This window comes from Chelonia mydas, chromosome 2 (genome assembly GCF_015237465.2).
Source record: "Chelonia mydas isolate rCheMyd1 chromosome 2, rCheMyd1.pri.v2, whole genome shotgun sequence".
NCBI lineage: Eukaryota > Metazoa > Chordata > Testudines > Cheloniidae > Chelonia > Chelonia mydas.
This window is the reverse complement of record NC_057850.1, coordinates 744,763-761,219: the sequence shown is the minus strand read 5'-3', so window position 1 is coordinate 761,219 and position 16,457 is coordinate 744,763. Positions and strand designations below refer to the sequence as shown.

The 16,457-nt window shown below is 47.5% G+C and overlaps 1 protein-coding gene across 9 annotated transcripts in view; it reads left to right on the top strand.

The window, feature by feature from the left end:
* Nucleotides 1–5,719, top strand: part of PUF60 (poly(U) binding splicing factor 60) — a 57,118-nt gene extending 51,399 nt beyond the window's left edge. For all 9 annotated transcript variants that reach the window (XM_043538884.1, XM_037891727.2, XM_037891729.2 and 6 more), the window contains 3 exons: nucleotides 164–299; nucleotides 1,171–1,406; nucleotides 5,285–5,719. In XM_043538884.1, coding sequence (XP_043394819.1) covers nucleotides 164–299; nucleotides 1,171–1,406; nucleotides 5,285–5,584 — 672 coding nt within the window. In that variant the 3' untranslated portion in view covers nucleotides 5,585–5,719. The remainder of the gene's footprint in view (nucleotides 1–163; nucleotides 300–1,170; nucleotides 1,407–5,284) is intronic.
* The last annotated feature ends 10,738 nt before the right edge of the window (nucleotides 5,720–16,457 follow it).

The following is a 16,457-nucleotide window of genomic DNA, read 5'->3' as shown; positions in this document are numbered from 1 at the left end:
TTCTGGTGGCTGAGCTGGCCCTAGTAATTTTACAGTTCATTTGCCCCCATGTCCTGGCTATTTGGTAAGTCTCTACAAAGGTAAAAAGAAAGAACCTGAGCAGAGCACACCTGAGAATGACTCTCTGAAGCAGAATTAACACTCTCTGGCTTTTCTCTTGTAGGAAGCAGTGGCAGGAGCTGCAGTCCTTGGCACTTTAGCAACACCTGGGCTGGTGTCACCAGCGCTGACACTGGCTCAGCCTCTGGGGGCATTGCCGCAGGCCGTAATGGCAGCACAGGCACCAGGAGTCATTACGGGTGCGTCTGCTCTTCATTCTGTCATTTCCACAACTATTCCGAGATAGCACCAGTCCCCACAGCTGGGGTCACTTCTTGGAAAGTGTAGCCAGGGAGCCTGGGGCCAGCTACCCCTCTTCGGTTACAGACCCATGTGATTCCTGTAAAGAGCTCAGAGAACTCAGTTGAAGAGAAGAGCTGTGGGAAGCAGGTGGGCTCTGTGGCTGACCCTGCAGCAGTGGGGAGAGATGCAAGGAAAAAGTTTTCAGGTTCCTTGCAGCTGCTTTGATCAGGGGAATAACTTTGTTACTTGGTGAGTTTTGTACATGGAAAAATGAAACCGTCCCTGAACGAAGGGCATGAGCAGACTTTTAAGACGTGGCCTCAGTCCTTCCTGCGCTGGGAAGACAGGCCACAAGCCCCACTAAAGGGTTTGAAACTGAATCGTACTGAAACTGAATTGTTTGCAGAGAATTCTGATTTCTCCTTGCATTGCCTCGCAGGCCTCTCCATGAGTGTGTGGTGAGTGCTGTAAGGGCACTAAGCCTCCCAGAGCTGGCAGGGATGCACAGTGCCTGAGCAAAAGCACCATGTTGGTCACTTACCACGTGCAAAACAGATGCAGCCACATCTTGCTGTCTCCCCTTCGAATAGGCAGGTTGACCACGTCTGTGCATCGTACCTGGTGGTAGAGCCTGGCCTCTCTTGTCCTGAGTCGCTGTTTGCCCTGTTGTCAGGCTCTCTCAGTGGTTCATGTTTCAGTTACTAAAACCTTTCTCCTAATTCCATGAGGCTGGGTGTCACTGGCTGGCTTTCTTCCTGATGTGGCAGAGTGCCAATCCTAGAGGTAGGCTCCTTTATCTCTTCCTTCAATCTGTGTATTCACCTGCAGGTGTGACCCCCGCTCGACCTCCCATTCCAGTCACTATTCCACAGGTGGGAGTAGTGAATCCTATCCTAGCAAGTCCCCCAACATTGGCTCTGTTGGAGGTTAAGAAGGAGAAGGAGGAGGAGGAGATCTTCCAGGAGTCGGAGAGGCCTGAAATGCTGAGTGAACAGGAGCACATGAGCATATCAGGCAGCAGTGCCCGTCACATGGTGATGCAGAAACTGCTTCGCAAACAGGAGGTGAGCATGACCCTGAGTTAATTCTAGATTCCCAGAGATACAGTGTAGCCTACAGGCCACAAGACTGGCTTGGGTCTGTCTTTCAGTTCTGCGTAGTTCGGCAGTACAATGTATGGTACAAGTTCACAAAAGATGTGTCCCTAAATGTCGTACTGAGTTAATGCTGGAATACAAATGCCTGTATCATAACCAGTCATCACCTGCTGCATGGCTTTTCCCTCTCTGCCTTGTAAAGGAGGAACTCTGTAGTGAGGTGCCTTGCTCAGAGAGACCTCACTCTTCGCTGTGCTGCGTTGTCCAGCCATTAGACCAAAGATGCTGATAGTCTATTAGGACATTATAGTCACTGATGTCCTGGTCCCCAGATTTCTCCTTCCTCTCCGTCATTCACGTGTCACCATAGTTTGTCATTGGCTGCGACTGATGAAGTGGGAGGAAATAAAACTGGATCTGTGGTGTTAAGGAATCTGTCATTTGATGATCATCTGCACTATTGCTGGCTGTTTTACTGCAGCCAAAAGCATGCTGGGTATCTCAGTGTAGGTACAGAGAGGGCTCACAGTTCCATTTCTGTGGGTGTGAACCATAGCTATCTCCTCACAAAATAGAGATGTGATCCTTGTCTGATCCTTCTGAGTCCCCCTCCTTCCCACCAGTCAATGCAGTACTAAGCACTGAGGAGCTTACAGCTAATTTCAGACATGCTGCACGGATGAGGATGACAAGACAGGGCTGATTCATGCGGGAAGCACAGGTGACATCATGAGACTCTGCTCAGTAGAGTCACAAGGGACCATTGTGACCAGTCTGACCTCCTGCAGTACACAGGCAGAGACTCCCACCCAGTGATTCTCAGATACCTTAGTGATGGCACAGAACTCTGAAGGTCCGATCTCAGCTTGGACACTGACTCACTCTGGGATTGGACAAGGCCCTTCCGCTCTTTTTCTCTGCCAAATAGGGATAATAATGACCTGCACCTCTTGAGGGGCTGTGAGAATTAGCTCATGTGTCCTATACTTTGAAAATATAAAGGCCCAACGGTGGTATTGTTGAGACACTGACTGTTCCCTAGTTAAGATTGAAGCGAGCTATCCATAAAAACCCGATCTACACGACCCACACCTTAATTTCCCCAAGAACTGTTACATCACATCTCAAGGGGGGAGTTTAGATAAATCAGAAAATGCATTTTAAAGCTACACCAAAAGTTTCCCGAACTCCTTTTTCCAAAATGGCTTGACCTGCAAATTCTGAGTTTGTTGTGGCGGCAAAGAGTCCTGTGGCACCTTATAGACTAAGAAAAAAAACAGGAGTACTTGTGGCACCTTAGAGACTAACAAATTTATTAGAGCATAAGCTTTCCTGGGCTACAGCCCACTTCATCGGATGCACTGAATGGAACGTATAGTAAGAAGATAGATACATACACACATACAGAGAAGGTGGAAGTTGCCATACAAACTGTAAGAGGCTAATTAAGATGAGCTGCTATTAGCAGGAGAAAAAAAACTTGTGTAGTGATAATCAAGCTGGCCCATTTAGACAGTTGACAAGAAGGTGTGAGGAAACTTAACATGGGGAAATAGATTCAATAGACTACAATACCCACCTGCTGCAGTGAAAAAAACAGATTGACAGAGCCAGAAGAGTACCCAGAAGTCGCCTACTACAGGACAGGCCCAACAAAGAAAATAACAACGCCACTAGCCATCACCTTCAGCCCCCAACTAAAACCTCTCCTGCGCTCATCAAGGATCTACAACCTATCCTGAAAAATGATCCCTCACTCTCACAGATCTTGGGAGACAGACCAGTCCTGGCTTACAGACAGCCCCCCAACCTGAAGCAAATACTCTCCGGCAACCACACAACAAAAACACTAATTCAGGAACCTATCCTTGCAACAAAGCTCATTGCCAACTCTGTCCACATATTTATTCAAGCGACACCATCATAGGACCTAATCACATTAGCCACGCCATCAGGGGCTCGTTCACCTGCACATCTACCAATGTGATATATGCCATCATGTGCCAGCAGTGCCCCTCTGCCATGTACATTGGCCAAACCGGACAGTCTCTACGCAAAAGAATAAATGGGGACAAATCTGACATCAGGAATCATAACATTCAAAAACTGGTAGGAGAACACTTCAGCCTCCCTGGCCACTCAGTAAAAGACTTAAAGGTGGCAATTCTGCAACAGAAAAGTTTCAAAAACAGACTCCAACGAGAAACTGCTGAGCTTGAATTAGTATGCAAACTAGATACCATTAACTTGGGTTTGAATAGAGACTGGGAGTGGCTGGGTCATTACACATATTGACTCTATTTCCCCATGTTAAGTATCCTCGCACCTTGTCAACTGTCTAAATGGGCCATCTTGATTATCACTGCAAAAGTTTTTTTTTTTCTCCTGCTAATAATAGCTCGTCTTTATTAGCCTCTTACAGTTTGTATGGCAAATTCCACCTTCTCTGTGTGTGTGTGTGTGTGTGTATGTATATGTATGTGTGTATATATATACTTACAATATGTTCCATTCAGTGCATCCGATGAAGTGGGCTGTAGCACACGAAAGCTTATGCTCTAATAAATTTGTTAGTCTCTTAGGTGCTACAAGTCCTCATGTTCTTTTTGAGGCTACAGACTAACATGGCTGCTGCTCTGAAACCTGTCATTATAGACTAACAGACGTATTGGAGCATAAGCTTTCGTGGGTGAATACCCACTTCATCGGATGCATGTAGTGGAAATTTCCAGAGGCAGGTATAAATATGCAAGCAAGAATCAGGCTAGGGATAATGAGGTTAATTCAATCAGGGAGGATGAGGCCCTCTTCTAGCAGTTGAGGTGTGAACACCAAGGGAGGAGAAACTGCTTCTGTAGTTGGCGAGCCATTCACAGTCTTTGTTTAATCCTGAGCTAATGGGATCAAATTTGCAAATGAAGCTCTGAAGCTCTGCAGTTTCTCTTTGAAGTCTGGTCCTGAAGTTTTTTTGCTGCAGGATGGCTACCTTTAAATCCTTGAGTTTGTTGTGTTGGCCTGAGTGGGGAGAGGCTTTGAGAAGGTGTGCATTACAAAGAGATAAGAGCTGGTTTCACGTGCATACAGAGCAATTTTTAAAATTATTTAATTTCACCCGCTGCTGACTGCGCTGCTGGTCTGAGCCAGAGATATGGGGGGATGGAGAGGGACAGGCGTCGGGGGGGCCCACAGGCAATGATAGGATGGTGATGGACTTCCTGTTACAGAAGGGTGTGATAGGACAGGAGGATGGAATGGGGTAAAGGCTTGGGAGAATTCTGGAGCGTGAGCCACACTGATGGGTTGGGGTATGGGTATCACCTGTAAGGTACTTGTTCTGGGAATGATGAGAAGTCTTCAGTCTCTAGGCCTGTGAGGCCAACAACTTACACCAGCCACTAAGTTCCAAGATAAAACTAACATGAAGAATAATTGCCACCAAAATGTGTCTTGCTGTTGAAGGTAAGAGGAGGGAAATCAGTTTGATAAATCCATCTCTGTAAGGTTTAAACATAGTCTGAAAAATAGCATCTCTCCAGCCACCTCTTCAGGGCACAAAACAAGTGGCAAATTCCTGGTATGCTGCTCGCCTAAGCAGTTGAGCTGGAGATGCCTGTGGAAGAGCCATAATTTCTGGGCTGTACTGATCATGGGTTGAGCATACTTCCGGCGCCCCTGAGCGATGCCATTACACATTGGTTCCAGAAAGCCCGGGGATGTTAATTTTTGCTGCTCAGGCATGGCACTGCAATGGCTGCTGTGATGTGCAGGTGCCATGGCTTTGCAGGGTTAACCCAGCGGTCCCATGAACTGACTCAGTCACTTCTCTTTCCTTCCTCTTCCTGCAGTCAACTGTGATGGTGCTGCGCAACATGGTGGATCCAAAGGACATTGATGATGATCTGGAGGGAGAAGTGACAGAAGAATGCGGAAAGTTTGGGGCAGTGAACAGGGTCATCATCTACCAAGAGAAGCAGGGCGAGGAGGAGGACGCTGAGATCATTGTCAAGATCTTTGTAGAGTTCTCTATGGCCTCAGAGACTCACAAAGCCATTCAGGCCCTGAACGGGCGCTGGTTTGCTGGGAGGAAGGTGGTGGCAGAGGTGTATGACCAGGAGAGATTTGATAACAGTGACCTGTCAGCATGAACTCTGCCTGAGAGAGACTTCTCCCCTGCCCCCTGTGTCCCATCTGTTTTTTTAGCCATGTGTAAGGAACGCTGCTGGGTGGGTGCAGCGCTCTACTGTGATGTACATGTAGTTTGGATAAAAGTGCGAAGAAAAGCTAGCGTGCGTGAGTGTGTGTTAAAAGGGCCAGTACCACCTTGGGGGGTCTGGAACAGGCCCAGTCTCCTCAGCCAGCAGCTTGTCAGGCCTTAGCAAGTAAGGGCCCGAGGTCAGAATCCCATGTCACCCTCTGGGGCCAGGAGCTGCAGTTTTCTTTAGAAGTGGGCTCTGCTTGTTTGAATGGAGCAGGCACCATCTTTTTAATAAGTGTTTGCCCAGTACATTGATCCCTGGTTGGAGCCCTCAGGCATTCTTGCAGTGCGGCCAGGAATGGGCAGTGGCATGGGGAACGCTAGGAGCTCCTTCCAGAGAAGGCTGAGCTGCTGCAGGCTGAGCTCAGGCTCCAAGCCCTTGATGTGGGTAAGTGCCACCACATCAACGGCTTGCAGTCTGCAGATGCTCTGGTCATCGCCTCGGCCTGCATGAGTCGATCCATTCCGGAGCACGTGCTCAGACACAGTCCCAAGGCTGAGATCCACGGCTGCAGCTGTCCACGTGAACAATGGTGGGGGGGACTGTCCCACCTGGGAACTTGCATTTTACGCAGGCCTCGTGAGTTCAGGTTAATGGAAATATCAAGCTTGTGAAGCCAGGCTATAGCCCAGTAACAAGTCAGTTGGGATTTGAATGTACAGTCCTGTTACTTGTGATCCGGTGTGGTTCAGGGCAGGCTGATCTGTCGGCTGCTCTAATGCTATGGAGATCATATAGCTGCACCATGACGAAGGCCCCTTATGCACGCTGCTCCCAAAGGTAAGAGGGGTATGAGAAGCAGTACACGTGGAGAGCTTCACAGCTGGCTTGAGAGGAGTGACTGCGGCCTGGGTTCTCACAGGTGCCGCGTTGGTACGACTGCTTTGTTCATGCAGCCTCCAATGTACATGTGGTAAATTGGACCTTAGAAATCTGTCCCTGTGGTGCTCTCTTTCAGTTTCTTTCTGCCCCTAGGCACTATATTGAGGCACCCATTCCTTAAGTGAAAGGACAGCCACTGAGCGTGTCCTGTACAGAGGGCAGAATTTGAAAGCCAGTGCATATATGTCCTCTAGAGTTGGCCTCTGTCTAACTAGTGTGTGAGGCAGGGAGTTAATCATAGAAGATCAGGGTTGGAAGGGACCTCAGGAGGTCATCTAGTCCAACCCCCTGCTCAAAGCAGGACCAATCCCCAATTTTTGCCCCAGATCCCTAAATGGCCTCCTCAAGGATTGAACTCTCAACCCTGGGTTTAGCAGGCCAATTCTCAAACCACTGAGCTATCCCTCTGATCTACTACAATCGCGCTCTCTCTCTCTAATGATTTAAGGTTCATAAATTCCAAGGTCAGATGGTAATATAATCTGGCTGACCTGCATACAATGCAGGCCATAGCTCCTGAGGTAAGATACAGATTTTCACATCCTAAGTGAGTTGTTCCAGTGCTTAATTATCCTGATTGCTAAAAATTGGCATCTTATTTCCATTCAAATTTGTTTAGCTTCTACATCCAGCCATTAGACTTGTTCTTCCTCCCATCTGCTGGAGTCAGGAACCCAAGATAGTCTCTTGGAACTATCAGGGGAAATGCAGGGGTAAAGCAGGTATGAATTAGCAATGGCTGACTAATACCAATCAACATGGTTTATGAAAAACAGGTCTTGTCAGATCAACTAGATAATGCTTTTTTTACAAGATTACAAGTTTGGTTAACATAATAGACATCTGTACGGCATTTGACTTACTTTTGATTAAAAATTAGCACTATACTAAATCAGTGCAGCACATGATGGATAGTAACATATTAAATGGATCAAAAAGTTGCTAACTGGATCTCAAAAAGTAATTGTAAATGAGGGTGTTTCTAGTGATGTCCTTGAGGGATCTGTTTGGCCCAGTACTGTTTAGTATGTCTGTCAGTGAGCTAGAAGAAAATATAAAAATCATTGCTGGTAATGTTTGCAGATGACACAAAAACTAGAGTGGTAAATCAGAAGGCCTAAGAGTCCTGAAAGCGTTGGCTGAGGAGATCTCTGGCCTGCTAAAGTTAACTTTAAATAAATCTTGGAATGCTGGAGAAGTTCCAGAAGACTGGAAGAGTGCTAATGTGGTGGTGGTGCAGGAAAATCATTTTTAAAAAAATCCTATCCCACTCCCACATTGTTTCTTGATATTTTTTTTTTTTTTTTAAATCCCGCACCAGCTGTTCTGGCAGCGGGTCCTCCGGGACCCACAGGATCCCAGTCCCACTGCAGGGCTCTACTCTGAAGGCACCATTGGCAGCAGCACAGAAGTGAGGGTGGCAGTGAGGGTTCTCCCAGCTTGTGCCTGGGGATGGCGGGGCTTCCCATCCCCCTTGCATGACGATGCAGGGGTTCTCCAGCCGTTTGCATGGAGGATTAAAGGTGGGGAAGAGGAGACGCAGGGGCTGCTCATCCCCTCGTAAGGGTGCATGAGGACTCGGACACCTCTGGATGGGTGAGTTGGGAGGGTTGGGGCGTTCCCATCCCATTGCACAGGGGTGCAGGGAGTGGGTGGGTGCTGGTGGGGAGACATCTGCTGAGAACAGCACGTCCACTCATAGCTGGGACAATTTTAGAGACCTTCAGCGGGACTGGGATCCCGCGGAACCAGCTGCCATAATAGCAGGAGCGGGATAAAAGTTCAAGAAACGCTGGGGGAGTGGGTGGGAGCGGGATTAAAAAATAGTCCTCCCACGCCACAAATGTGAGTGCCCTGGCCAGCAGCCGCCACTCTCCAGCCACCCGGCTCTGATGTTCTGTGCGGCTGCTGGTGGTGGCGCTGCTTTCAGAGCTGGGCAGCCAGAGAGTGGCGACTGCTGGCCAAGGGCCCTGCCCCTCCATATGTAGAAGTCAAACTACGCTTATGGAAACTTCTCCGCCATTACAGGGTTTTTTCCTTTTTTTTCCCCCAGTGAGGAAAAAGGAGGGGAAAGCAGTGGACGTGCTGTTCCTTGACTTTAGCAAAGCTTTTGACATGGTCTCCCACAGTATTCTTGCCAGCAAGTTAAAGAAGTATGGGCTGGATGAATGGACCATAAGGTGGATAGAAAGCTGGCTAGATCATCGAGCTCAACAGGTAGTGATCAATGGCTCCATGTCTAGTTGGCAGCCGGTATCTAGCGGAGTGCCCCAAGGGTCGGTCCCTGGGCTGGTTTTGTTCAATATCTTCTTTAATGATCTGGAGGATGGCGTGGATTGCACGCTCAGCAAGTTTGCAGAGGACACTAAACTGGGAGGAGAGGTAGATACGCTGGAGGGTAGGGATAGGATACAGAGGGACCTAGACAAATTAAAGGATTGGGCCAAAAGAAATCTGATGAGGTTCAACAAGGACAAGTGCAGAGTCCTGCACTTAGGACGGAAGAATCCCATGCACCGCTACAGACTAGGGACCAAATGGCTCAGCAGCAGTTCTGCAGAAAAGGACCTAGGGGTTACAGTGGACGAGAAGCTGGATATGAGTCAACAGTGTGTCCTTGTTGCCAAGATGGCCAATGGCAATTTTGGGCTGTATAAGTAGGGGCATTGCCAGCAGATCGAGGGACATGATCGTTCCCCTCTATTCGACATTGGTGAGGCCTCATCTGGAGTACTGTGTCCAGTTTTGGGCCCCACACTACAAGAAGGATGTGGAAAAATTGGAAAGAGTCCAGAGGAGAGGCTGAGGGAACTGGGATTGTTTAGTCTGCGGAAGAGAAGAGTTAGGGGGGATTTGATAGCTGCTTTCAACTATCTGAAAGGGGGTTCCAAAGAGGATGGATCTAGACTGTTCTCAGTGGTGACAGATGACAGGGTCAGAGAGTCCTGTGGAGGGGGGACAGGGAGCAGGGGGGGTTTGATAGGGGGTGGGGTCCCGGGGGGGGCAGTTAGAGGCAGGGGGTCCCAGGAGGGGGCGGTCAGGGGACAAGGAGCAGGGGGAGTTGGATGGGTCGGGGGCGGGAAGTGGGAGAGGGTGGATTGGGGGCTGGGGCCAGGCTGTTTGTGGAGGTGTACAGCCTTCCCTACCCAGCCCTCCATACCGTTTCACAACCGCGATGTGGCCCTCGGGCCAAAAAGTTTGCCCACCCCTGCCCCACAAAAACGGGGTACACAAAACCCGTTTGAAAACCACTGCATTAAATGGATTAAAAACTGGCTGACGGATCTCTACACGTAGTTGTCAGTGGGGAATCATGGAGCAGATGTGTTTTTAGTGATTGGTTCTAACCCAATGCTAATCATCCAGAAGTAAATATTCGCAGATGACATAGATCTTGGGGGAGTGGTAAATAAGGAAGAGGACAGGTCACTGATACAGAGTGATCTGGATTGCTTGGTAAACTGGTGCAAGCAAAGAATATGAATTGTAATATGGCTAACTGTAACTGTGTACATCTAGGAACAAAGAATGTTAGCCATAATTACAGGATGGGGGACTCTAACCTGGGAAGCACGGACTCTGAAAAGGACTTGGGGGTGATGGTGGATAATCAGCTGAACATGAGCTCCCAGTGTGATGCTGTGGCCAAAAGGGCTAATGGGATCCTTGAATCCATAAAGGGAGTCATAGAGTGAGACAAGGTGGGTGATTAGGGTTAGTAGATTACCAATGGTTGTAACGAGCTATAAAACCAGTGACTGACCCATGATTTTTAGTGTCTAGGAGAACTATGAATTTAAGTTCCCAGGTTCGTCTTTTGAAGGTGCTGTGCAGGTTTCCTTTGAGGATGGGGACTGATTGGTCAGATCCTCCATTTGCACTGGATGGGGTACATCACATGTTGTGATAGGCTGTGTAGGACCCGTGGATTATGAAAGGGGTGTTGTGGGGAGTATTGATCGTCATAGCAGTGGAGATAGATCTTCAGACTTTGCATCTGTTCTGGCAGGGTTTGGTGCCACTTTGAATTGGTGTGTCCTGGTCTATGGGGAGCTTGCTTCTGATGGGGAGCTTGGCCAGGTTCCAAACATATCTCCACTGCCACAGTGATCAAAAACCCAAACACCCCGTTCAAGATCCATGGACCCTACACATTCTTACCACAATGTGGTGTACCTCATCTAGTGCATCAGATGCCCTAGAACAACTATGTGGCGAAAACCAGATAATCGCTACAGCCTCGAATGAACTTACACAGAAAAATAAGACAGAAACACCCCATCACCCATGGGCGAACACCTTTCACAAAGGGATCACTCCATATCCTTACCGGTCCTCATCCGCAAAGTTAACCCACGCAACACCTTCAAAAGACGAGCGTGGGAACTTAAATTCATAACTCTGCTAGACAGTAAAAATCGTGCTCAACAGAGACACTGGTTTTATGGCTCATTACAACAATTTGTAATCTACTAGCCTTCCTTTGTCCAGGGACTTCAGAGCTGTTTATTTCCCACTTCATTTCAAGTGGTTTCTTGCCACATGTGCTTATGCTTAACAATCTGTCCCACCTTATATGTAGCTGTGATGCTCTGGTAACTTGTTCCAGATCTGAAGAGGAGCTCTGTGTAGCTCGAAAGCTTTTCACTTCCACCAAATGAAGTTGGTCTATGTTTCTCGTACCCTGAGACCATATCCAACAACACTGCAATAAACAGGGGAAGCAGGAGCAGAGAGGTTATTTAACCTCTGTACTTGGCACTGGTGAGACTGCTGTCCAGTTCTGGTGTCCACAGTTCTATGAAACCTCTCTAATTTATCAACATCTTTCTTGAAGAGCCAAAAGAATTATTAAAGGATTAGTAAAAAAACATGTCTTGTATTGGTAGGCTCTGGCAGCTCAGTCTATCTAGCTTAACAAGGAAACAATTAAGGATTGAGTTGATCACAATCTGTAAGTAGCTACATGAAGAACAAATATTTGACAATTGGCTCTTCTGTCTGGCAGACAAAGCTATAATGAGATCCAATGGCTGGAAGTTGAAGCTAAACAAATTCAGATTAGAAATAAGGTCTAAGTAATTAACCACTGGAACAACTCACCAAGTATTGTAATGGATTCTCCATCACAAACGATTTTTAAATCAAGTTTGGATGTTTTTCCAGGAGCAGTGTTCTGGCATTATTTCAGGGAAGTCCTGTGTTATACAGGAGGGAGACAATCACAGTAGTCCCTTCTGACTCACAGTGACAGTGAGTGGAGTGAGAAATAATAATGCAGACAGAGCAGTCGTACAGAACAATCTCGATCATGGGGTAAGCTGAGCCCGTTCAAACAAAATGTGGTTTAATGCAATCAAATGCAAAGTTACACATCTAGGAACAAAGAATGCAGGCCATACCTACGGAGTGGGGACTGGATAACGAAAGGCAACGCTGAAAAGTATTATGGGGTCCTAGTGGACAAGGAACTGAACATAAGCTGCCAGGGCAATGCTGTGGCTAAAAGGTCTAGTGCGATCCTGGGATGTATACACGAAGTATACACCAATACATATACACCAAGTCGGGAGTGGAGAGTAAGGAAGAGCCACAAAAATAATTTGAGTACTGAAGAAAATGCTGTACAGTGAGAGGCTCAAAGAGATCAGCCCGTTTAACTTAAGAAGATTGAGAGGTTGCTTGACAATAGTGGGTATTGAAGGGCTTTTTAACGTCGCGGAGACAGGCATAACAAGAACCAACGGCTGGAAGGCAGAGCTGGACAAATTCCAGTTAAAATAAGGCACCCATTTTTAACAGTGACGGTTATAGTTCCCTATGGTTAAACTACCAAGGGAAGTGATGGATTCTCCAAATCTGGTCTTCAGATCAAGACCAGATTCCTTTCCGGAAAGACGCTTACTCAGAAGTTGTTGGGCTCAATAGAGCAGTAATTATATGAAATTCTCTGGCCTGTATTATACAGGATGTCAGACTAGAGCTAATGATCCCCTCTGGCCTTCAAAATCCATGGATAAAGCTATGAATCTATAAATAATGGGGACAGGTTTGACTAAGTGATCTGGATCATACAGCAAGCTGGACTCGAACATCATTTGCTTTAATACAGCTAAAAGGAAGATCATACATCTAGTAACCAAGAATGTGTCTGTCATGCCTATAAGATGAGGGACTGGAAAGTAGAGACTCTGTTTTAGAGTTGGGGTTCGTGGTAGAAACTGAATGTGTACTTAGTGTAATGCTTTGACTAAGAGGGCTGATGCAATTCTTGGTGTTGCCTCTGAATCCATTATTTGTGAGACTGTTACTGGAATACTGGGTCTCCACACTTCAAAAAGGATATTGAAGGATATTGAAAAATTGGAAAGGATTCAGAAAAGAGCCACAGGCATGCTTTGAGGTCTTGAAAACCTGCCTTTACAGTCAGAGACAGTAAAGAAGCTCTATCTGTTAGTTTATCACCTTTACATTCTGTATTTTTCATCAATCTAAAAGTACCTACAAAGCATTCGATTTCTGATGGTGGTATGGCTGTGATCTAGCAAGGACAGAATGAGATGCAGTGGCTGCAAGTTGAAGCTAGACAAATTCAGACTGGAAATAAGGCACAGGGTTTTAAACAGTGAAGGTAAATTAATTAACCACTGGAAAAATTTGCCTAGGGACATGGTGGATTAAGACCATAAAAAGGCCAGACAGGGTCAGACCAAAGGTCCATCCAGCCCAGTCTCCTGTCTGCCGACAGTGGCCAATGCCATGTGCCCCTGAGGGAGTGAACCTAACAGGTAATGATCTAGTGATCTCTCTCCTGCCATCCATCTCCACCCTCTGACAAACAGAGGCTAGGATACCATTCCTTACACATCCTGGCTAATAGCCATTAATGGACTTAACCTCCATGAATTTATCCAGTTCTCTTTTAAACCCCGACATAGTCCTAGCCTTCACAACCTCCTCAGGCAAGGAGTTCCACAGGTTGACTGTGTGCTGAGTGAAGAAGAACTTCTTTTGTTTGTTTTAAACCTGCTGCCCTTAATTTCATTTGGTGGCCCCTAGTTCTCATGTTATGGGAACAAGTACAGTAACTCTTCACTTAACGTTGTAGTTCTGTTCCTGAAAAATGTGACTTTAAGTGAAACTATGTTAAGCGAATCCAATTTCCCCATAAGAATTAATGTAAATGGGGGGTTAGGTTCCAGGGAAATTTTTTTTTTTTGCCAGACAAAAGGCATTATATACATTTTAAACAAGCAATTTAATACTACAGTCATCACTGCTGAGTGTGAAGCTCGGTTGAGGCGGTGGAGTCAGAGCGTGGAAGAGGGTGGATTGTCCGGCTGCTCTTCTTGCCCAACTGTCTGAACTCGAAAAAACACAGCTAGAGACTGTTTTGCTTTCCTTTTTCTTTTTCTTGGTAAATTTCTTTATAGCAAGTCATTAGATGGCCAACTCCCCTAGTCACTTTGGAGCTGCGTTCCCTGTCAACCCTCAGCCCGCCCACTCCACCCCTTCCCCCAGGCCCCCACCCTTGACCTGCCTCTTCTCCCCCGCTACCTTCTCCCCCTTTACTTTGCACGCTGCATCCTCGCTCCTCCCCCCCCTTCTGAATGCAGCAAGCCAGCTGATTGCTGCGGGAAGGAGGCGGGGGAGGTACACCCAGTCCTCACTCCTCCCACCTCCCTCCTGCCCGGGGCAATCAGCTGGCTTGCGGCATTTAGGAGGGAGAGGGGAGGAGTGAGGACTTGGTGCACAGACTCCCCCTCCCTCCTTCTCCCCCCCCCCCCCCCGTCTCCTGCTGGGGCAATCAGCTGGTTTGTGGTGTTCAGGAGGGAGGGGGAGTCTGTGTGCTGAGTCCTTGCTTCTGCCCCCTCCCTCCTGCCTCCTAAATGCCACAAGCCAGCTGATTGCTGCGGGAAGGAGGCGGGGGAGGTACACCGAGTCCTCACTCCTCCCACCTCCCTCCTGCCCGGGGCAATCAGCTGGCTTGCGGCATTTAGGAGGGAGAGGGGAGGAGTGAGGACTTGGTGCACAGACTCCCCCTCCCTCCTTCCCCCCCCCATCCCCCCGTCTCCTGCTGGGGCAATCAGCTGGTTTGTGGTGTTCAGGAGGGAGGGGGAGTCTGTGTGCTGAGTCCTTGCTTCTGCCCCCTCCCTCCTGCCTCCTAAATGCCACAAGCCAGCTGATTGCCGCGGGCAGGAGGAGGGGGGATCAGGGGGAAGGCGCTGATCCATGGGGTCTGCTGGTGGGTGGGAGGCCCTGGGGGAGGGGGGAGGGGCATGCGGCGTAGGGAGGCTGCCAGCTGTGGAGAAAGCAGGCAGCCAAAAAACGTAATAGTGGAGTATTGCACAACTTTAAATGAACATGTTCCCTAATTGATCAGCAACGAAACAACATTAACTGGGACAACTTTAGGATTACCATACATCAGTATTTTCCCAGACATGTCTGGCTTTTTGGTTCTTAAATCACCACCTGGGAGGAATTTTTAAATATCTAAAAACGTCCGGGATTTTGCCATTATTTTTCCCCAGAGAAGAGCTGATCATTCAAGAAAGAGTGTGAATATTGATCACTTGAGAGAGTGCCCTCTTTTTCCCCCTAGCTCCTAGCGCTTGCACCGCGAAACAGCTGTTTCGTGTGGCTGGGAGGGAGGGGGAGGAGGGAGAACGCGAGCGCTCAGGGGAGGAAGCAGGGCTGGGGCAGGGACTTTGGGGAAGGGGTTGGAATGGGGGTGGGCAAGGGGTGGAGTTGGGGCAGGGCCGGGGGGGGGGGCGCGAGCAAATCTCCCCCCCCCGCCCCTTGGAGTGTCCTCTTTTTTGAATGTTCAAATATGGTAACCCTAGACAACTTTAAGTGAGGAGTTACTGTAAATCACTTTCCCTTATTCACTTTCTCCACACCACTCATGATTTTATAGACCTCTATCACATCCCCCCCTTCGTCTCCTCTTTTCCAAGCGGAAAAGTCCTGGCCTCTTTAATCTCTCCTCATATGGGACCCGTTCCAAACCCCTCATCATTTTAATTGCCCTTCTCTGAACCTTTACTAATGCCAGTATATCTTTTTTGAGATGAGGGGACCACATCTGTACGCAGTATTCAAGATGTGGGCGTACCATGGATTTATATAAGGGCAATAAGATATTCTCCGTCTCATTCTCTATCCCTTTTTTAATGATTCCTAACATCCCGTTTGCTTTTTTGACTGCTGCTGCACACTGCGTGGACACCTTCAGAGAACTATCCACAATGACTCCAAGATCTTTCTCCTGATTAGTTGTAGCTAAATTAGCCCCCATCATATTGTGTGTATAGTTGGGTTATTTTTTTCAGTGTGCATTACTTTACATTTATCCACATTAAATTTCATTTGCCATTTTGTTGCCCAATCACTTAGTTTTGTGAGATCTTTTTGAAGTTCTTCACAGTCTGCTTTGGTCTTAACTATCTTGAGCAGTTTAGTACCGTCTGCAAACTTTGCCACCTCCCTGTTTACCCCTTTCTCCGGATCATTTATGAATAAGTTGAATAGGATTGGTCCTAGGACTGACCCTTGGGGAACACCACTAGTTACCTCTCTCCATTCTGAAAATTTACCATTTATTCCTACCCTTTTTTCCCGGTCTTTTAACCAGTTCTCAATCCCTCTTATCCCATGACAACTTAATTTATGTAACAGCCTTTGGTGAGGGACCTTGTCAAAGGCTTTCTGGAAATCTTCTTCATTTAAGTCTTTAAATCAAGATTGGATCTTTTTAAAAGACCAGTCAGAAGTTACGGGTATGATGTAGAAACCACTTGATGAAGTTCTCTGGACCTTGTGACTCAGACAATCATAGAAATATAGGGCTGAAACGGAGCTTGAGAGATCATCAAGT